The sequence below is a fragment of the Orycteropus afer genome, unplaced genomic scaffold (genome assembly GCF_000298275.1).
Source record: "Orycteropus afer afer isolate SDZICR_OR568_19922 unplaced genomic scaffold, OryAfe1.0 scaffold00040, whole genome shotgun sequence".
NCBI classification, from domain to species: Eukaryota; Metazoa; Chordata; class Mammalia; order Tubulidentata; family Orycteropodidae; genus Orycteropus; species Orycteropus afer.
In genome coordinates, this window is record NW_006921627.1 from 13,811,326 (window position 1) to 13,818,645 (window position 7,320).

The 7,320-nt window shown below is 38.8% G+C and overlaps 1 protein-coding gene across 1 annotated transcript in view; it reads left to right on the top strand.

Annotated features, from left to right (window-relative positions):
- The window catches only part of LOC103193904 (C-type lectin domain family 4 member C-like), a 22,494-nt gene that overhangs the window by 13,618 nt on the left and 1,556 nt on the right, over window positions 1-7,320 (top strand). Inside the window, exons 3-4 of the mRNA XM_042780440.1 lie at window positions 702-815; window positions 2,570-2,810. Of these exons, the coding sequence (XP_042636374.1) occupies window positions 702-815; window positions 2,570-2,810 (355 nt within the window). The remainder of the gene's footprint in view (window positions 1-701; window positions 816-2,569; window positions 2,811-7,320) is intronic.

The following is a 7,320-nucleotide window of genomic DNA, read 5'->3' on the forward strand; positions in this document are numbered from 1 at the left end:
ACAACAACAACAACATACATATATATATACACATACATATATATATATATGATAAATAAGAATAAGCAACCAAAAACCAAGATAAATGAATGTAAGAAGGCAAGATTAATAGAGTTTTCTCCTGAGCTTTCACAGAAAGAAACATGAGGTGGGGTTGGGGTGAAGCCAATGCAGGTAAAGTAGGTTGGAAGAGAAAAACAAATACTACAGATTTTGTAAAAGCATAAGGCTCTGTAAGCCAAAAAACCAAACTCACTGCCACTGAGTCGGATCTGACTCATAGTGACCCCTTCTTGGGCTTCTGAGGCAGTATCACTACTGAAGTAGATTGCCCAACCTTTCTTCTGAGGAGTGGCTGGTGGGTTTGAACTGCCACCCTTCTGGTTTGCAGTCAAGTGCCTTAGGCACTATACCACCAGAGTTCCCATGATGCTCTATAGTGCAGCATTAAAAAACAAAAAACAAAAACTCATGTTCATCGAGTGGATTCCAACTCACAGTGACTCCCATTGGGTTTCCAAGGCAGTAAATCTTTATGGAAGTAGATTGCTCAGTCTTCCTTCTGTGGAGGGCTGGTGGGTTTGAACCACCAACCTTCTGGTTACCAGTCAGATGCTTTAGGCACTGTGCTACCAGAGTTCCTTAGCCCAGCACAGATACCCTAAAAATAATGAGAACTAACCTTTCTCCTTCTTTTCCAGTGATTCATGATAATTCTGTGTATGGTAAAATTGGCAATAACCTGTCTGAACTACAAGAATATGAACGATATAATTCATGTTTGAAATGTTTCAATGAAGGAAGGAGGCTAAAAGGTATACAGTGAACAATAAGACTTCCTTTCCTAATAATCTAGTTCCTAGCCCAGTATTTTATATCTTTAGCAATGAAACTTTTAAATTCCAGGCTGGTTTAACCTACTCTTCTCTTAAACTATCTACTTGGATGTTTTAAATAAATATCTCAAAATTAAAGTATCAAACAATGCCCTACATTTTATCCCCCAAACTGTCCCTCTTCCAGGCTCCTCTATCTCAGGCCCCTCCCCTAATTGCTCATATGCAAATCCTAAGAATCATTCCTAACAAGTCTTCTCTACTCATAGTCCTCACCCCTCATCAAATTAATCACCATGCTTAACAGAAGATAACATCCCTATTCCCCCATATAGGCCTGAGTTTGTTGAGAAATTAATACATGTAGGATTCTGATAAGAATAAAATGACCAGCTTTATTAATGGTAAAACTGAATTGTGAAATATGGCTTAGGACAAAGCCTAAACGTTGTTCCCACCTCTAGGCCTGGTCACCTCATAGAGCAAAAGTTGGGTCAGGCTTTAGTCCTTAATTTTACCTCAAAAATATGCCTCTGTTATTCCACTCTTTTGGAGCATTACATTTTGTTTTGCAAGATCAGATGTGTCCCTGTTTCAAACCGTTTTTGAATCTTTGATAAATCTCTTTGTTTTGCCAACTTATATCAAAATATATGTTTCCTATATTTTGACATGGTCTATATATTCATAACTTGTTAGAGGGAATGTGTATAATCTCTTTATGCTAAGACCATGACAAAACTGGTGTTTTTAAGGAGAGAACTAATATTTACAGCACCTACTAATTAATGTTAAATCTTTTGCATATGTTATGTGTGTCACCTCAAACTTCTAAACAAAAAACATCCCCATTTAAAAATGAAAAGTATTTAAGAGACATTCAGAGGAGTTATATAACCCTTCCAATATTACAGTGCTGAAAATAAAGTTTTAACCCAGATCCATAATATTTTAAAGCTCATTCTTTGTGATGAAGTGATGAGCTCTAAAGGATATTTATGTCTATAATTAATAAGAGGCTGTAAATAATAAATAGAAAATTATCATAATTATTTTTGCTAGAAATATAGAGATGTCCATATGTGACCCCAATGAATAATGAAGACGAGTTAAAAGTATTGGTCTGTAAAGTAATTTTGGAGGGTTTAAAGCAGGTGTTGCAAACCTAATACCTGTCGACCAAACCCAACCTATTATCTGTTTTTGTAAATTCAGGTTTATTGGAACACAATCATGCTTATTCATTTATATGGTCTTCATGTACTTTTATGCTGCAGGAGCAGAGTTGAGCAGTTGTGACAGAGGTTTTATAGCCCACAAAGTCTAAAATATTACTATGTGATCCTTTATAGGAAAAGTTTGTTAGCCACTTTAGAGTGAAATGATAAATAGATTATTAAATACACCAGTAAATGAACTCACTTTGGAAAATCATTGTTGTTGTTGTTATGTGCCGTCGAGTCAGACACGACTCATAGTGACCCCGCCTTGGGTTTCTGAGGCAGTATCACTACTGAAGTAGATTGCCCCATCTTCCTTTCGAGGAGTGGCTGGTGGGTTTGAACTGCCAGCCTTCTGATTAGCAGTCAAGTGCCTTAAGCACTATGCTACCAGAGTTGGGATCGTTAATGGAAACTCACTGAAACTTAGTGAGTCTTATAGATTTATATGAAGGATATTCACTCTTAATTTTTTTTCTTTTTTTTGTTATTGTTCTATATTCATTCTGGAAGATTGGCACTGCTGCCCAATCTCCTGGAGTCCATTCCAGTCCAGCTGCTATTTTATTTCTACTGAGTTGAAAAATTGGACTGATAGTGCGAAGAACTGCTCTGAGATGGGAGCTCATCTGATGGTGATCAACACTAAGGATGAGCAGGTATTTTCTTTTTACTTTTTATTTTGTGATTTGAGTGAAGTTTTACAAAAGCACATTAGTTTTAAATTCAACAGTTTGTATACACATTCTGTTTTGTGATACTGGTTACATTCCCTGCAGTATAAAATCTCACCTCCCGCGTCTTCCCTTCCCCTGTATCCTTCCTGCTTCCCGTGCCTCCACACATTTCTCCCTGTGCGGATGCTACCCTTCTGATCTCCCATGGTTGATTGTCCTAAGGAGAAGGAGTGCATCTCCCCAGAGCAGGTGTCCAGGTCGTAGCCCTGTCTATTGTTTGGCTGAGATTTAAGCCACGGGAGTGAGGTCAGTTTTAGGCCCAAGCTGGTATTTTCTTATAGGCAAGTGGTCAATGAGACTTGCTTCTTTCCTTGGCTTAGGAGAAGGACCTTTTTGCTTGTTTGTTTTATTGTTCTGAAATTGGGCACATACAGCAACGATTTGAATAAAATAAATTCTGGAGCAAATTCAGGCAAACAAAATAGTAAATTTGAGAAGTGAGTGGGAAATTGATATTTTCTATTTAAAGAAATATCACAACAATTAAATGTATTAGTCTGTCACACTGTATCCTCTACATCTCTTACTTTCTTTTCAGTATTTTCCATCTTTTTATTTCTGTATATTTATTTCTGTATATTTGAATACTTTCTTCTTTCTAACTTTCCAGTTCACAAACCCTTTCTTCAGTAGTATCTATTCTGCTATTGAATCTATCCATTGATTTCTAGTTTCAGTTATTCGATTTCTTTAATTCTAAAATGTCTTAGTTTCTTCTTCAAATACGCTGTATCAGATTTTACAATGTCCAATTTCTGCTCAAGCTTGTCTTTTATCTCCTTGAACATAATAAGCAACATTGTTTTACAATCTGTCCCAGATAACTGAAATTTCTGGAAGCCCTATGTGTTGGTTTTTACTGATTCTTTTGTCTTTGTGTGCATGGTTATCTTTTATTCTGTGCTGCTATTGTATTTGAAAAATTTATTTATAGAAATAATTACAGGGTTAGGGTATTACCTGCCACATGCCTTGGCACAAGAAGTTCTCCATTATAACTATGCAATTTCAGGGGTTGAAATTTCTATACCCTGCAGCTGATTTCAAGACAGACCTCAATCTATGTGATATCTGGTTTACTTCCTATCCACACTTAACCCTTTCTGGGCAAGGATGTCAAAAACACAACCAACCACTGCTGTGGAGTTGGATCTGACTGATAGTGACCCCTCATTGGGTTTCCGAGGCTGTATCACTATGGAAGTAGATCGCCCAACCTTCCTTCCGAGGAGTGGTTGGTGAGTTTGAACCTCCAGCCTTCTGGGTAACAGTCAAATGCCTTTAGGCACTACACCACCACAGCTCCCAAAGATGCCGAAAGTGATGCTCTATTCTCAACTGCTTCTTCTGGATCAGCAAAATTTCATTGAGTAAAAATGGCCATGAATTCCATGCTTATCTTTATGGATTTTCATTTTCTTCTGCATCTTTGCTTGGTAGCCTCTCACTTTTTTTTTGAGTCCTTTGAGACATTAAGTTTTTTCATACTATATCTAGCTTATTTAGATGACTTTAGCAAGAAGTTTGATCCAAATTATTTAGTCCACCATTGTTGAACGTAGAAGTCCTACTACATTGAACAAACAGCCTAGTAACAACCATTTATATGAAAATGCTTAGAAATAATCAACTACTTCACAAAGAAATACCATGGAGAGTTGTTGTTGTTGTTGTTTGCTGTCGAGTCGGCCCCGACTCATAGCGATCCCTCCTTGGGTTTCCGAGGCAGTATCACTATGGAAGTAGGATTGCCCAACCTTCCTTCCGAGGAGTGGCTGGTGAGTTTGAACCGCCAGCCTTCTGGTGAGCAGTCAAGTGCCATAGGCACTATGCTATCAGAGCTCCCTCCATGGAGAGTAGAGGAAAAAAATAAATTGCAAGGACTCACAGTCAAGAATCAATATGTATATGAAGATAAAGCATCCCTGACATTTTCCAAATAAAAATTAGTATTGCAAAAATTGATTATACATGATGGGGTTTTTGAAGGACTAAAAAAAAAAAAAAAAAAAAACCAGCCAACTTACTGCCATCGAGTTGATTTGACTCATAACAACAGCACTCTCAATTATTATTTTTCAAATTAGGACTATTAAAGGAAACATTAAAAAGCATTAAAAAGGGAAGATAAAAAACAAAAACCTTATTTAATGGTGGAGGTCAAATGGGAAGATGTAAATTAATGTGACCTCAGAACCACCCTGTCTTATATACCCACTGCACCATGATTGGCTCACACTGAGGACACGATGATGATTGAAAAGCAAATAAGGTCTCTTAGTCTCTGTGAGCAGGCTTTTCCTCAAGTTATAATTCTCAAATGTATCAAGATATTTTTACCGGTTTTGCAATATGAGATACTTCCCCCTCTTTGGGCATGCACAAAGAGCAGAGAGAAAACTAAAGATACACTAATTAAAGTACCTTCCAAAATCCAAACTTCTTGCCAAAATCCAAAAAGCAAACCATTGCCATCAGGTTGATTCCAACTCATAGTGACCCCAGAGGACAGAGTAGAACTACCTCATAGGATTTCCAAGGCTGTAATCATAATGCAAGTCGAAGCTGCACTGAAAGAATTGGGGAGAACAGGGCTCCAGGAATGGATGGAATACCCATTAAGATGTTTCAACAAACAGATGCCCCGCTGGAGGCACTCACTCAGGTATGCCAAGAGATTTGGAAGAGAGCTACATGGCCAACTGACTGGAAGAGATACATATTTGTACCCATTCCAAAGAAAGGTGATCCCACAGAATGTGGAAATTATCGAACAATATCATTAATATCACATGCAAGTAAAATCTTACTGAAGATAATTCAAAAATGGTTGCAGCAGTATATTGACAGAGAACTTCCAGAAATGCAAACTGGTTTCAGAAGAGGACGTGGAATGAGGGAAATCATTGCTGATGTCAGATGGATCTTGGCTCAAAGCAAAGAATACCAGAAAGATGTTTACTTGTGTTTTATTGACTATGCAAAAGCATTTGATTGTGTGGATCATAACAAATTGTGGATAACATTGAGAAGAATGGGAATTCCAGAACACTTGATTGTACTCATGAGGAACCTGTACATAGACCAGGAGGCTGTTGTTCAAACAGAAAAAGGGAACACTTCATGGTTTAAAATCAAGAAGGGAGTGGGTCAGGGTTGTCTCCTTTCCCCATACTAATTCAATCTATATGCTGAGCAAATAATCTGAGAAGCTGGACTATATGAAGAAGAACGTGGCATCAGGATTGGAGGAAGACTCATTAACAATCTGTGATACACTGATGACACAACTTTGCTTGGTAAAAGTGAGGATGACTTGAAGCACTTACTGATGAAGATTGAAGAATACAATCTGCAGTATGGATTACATCTCAATATAAAGAAAACAAAAATCCTCACAACTGGACCTATAAGCAGCATTATGATAAATGGAGAAAAGTTTGAAATTGTCAAAGATTTCACATTGCTTGGTTCTACAATTGACGCCAATGAAAGTAGCAGTCAGGACATCAGACGATGTATGGCACTGGGCAAATCAGCTGCAAAGGACCTCTTTCAAGTGCTGAAGAGCAAAGATGTCTCCTTGAGGACTAAGGTGAGCCTGACACAAGTCATGATATTTTTAATCGACTCATATGCATGTGAGAGCTGGACAACAAATAAGGAGGATTGAAGAAGAGTTGATACTTGTGAGCTGTGGTGTTGGTAAAGAATACTGAAAGTACCGTGGACTACTGAAAGAACTAACAAGTCTGTCCTGGAGGAAGTGCAGCCAGAATGCTTCTTGGAGGTGAGAATGGCCAGACTTGGTCTCACATACTTTGGTCATGTTGTCAGAAGGGACCATTCCCTGGAGAAGGATGTCATGCTTGGTAAGTTGGACGGTCAACAAAGGAGGGGAAGGCCCTCAGCGAGATGGATTGACATGGTGGCAGCAGTGATAGGCTCAAGTATAGCAAGAATCATGGAGCTGCCTCAGGACCGGGCACTGTTTCGTTCTGCTGTGCATAGGGTCACTATGAGTCGGAGATGACTCGATGGCACCTAACAACAACAACAATCTTTATGGAAGATCTGTCACATATTTCTCCCACAGAGTGGCTTGTGAGTTTGAATCAACAACTTTTCAGTTAGCAGCCAAGTGCTTTAACCACTGCTCCACCAGGGCTCCATGAACTTCCTTCACGAGAAGAAATATTTCCCACTAACATGTACAACCTTGAAAAATCCTGTGGCTTGGCAAAGGAATAGGAATAGGGAATGAGAGTTCATTATAATCATGGATATAACTTGCTCCCATATGTGCTGAGAACCAAGCTTACAAGCGATGTCTTTGATCCTGTCCTGTTCAACCAGGGAAAGATCTATGCTCCTAGGCAGGGACCACTTATGGCTGTTCCTGGTGGCTCTTTTAATCTTCTCCTCCTCTGTGTAGCTCTGGTAGCATAGTGGCTAAAGCACTTGACTGCTAACCAGAAGGCTGGCGGTTCAAACCCACCAGCCACTCCTCGGAAGGAAGGTTGGGCA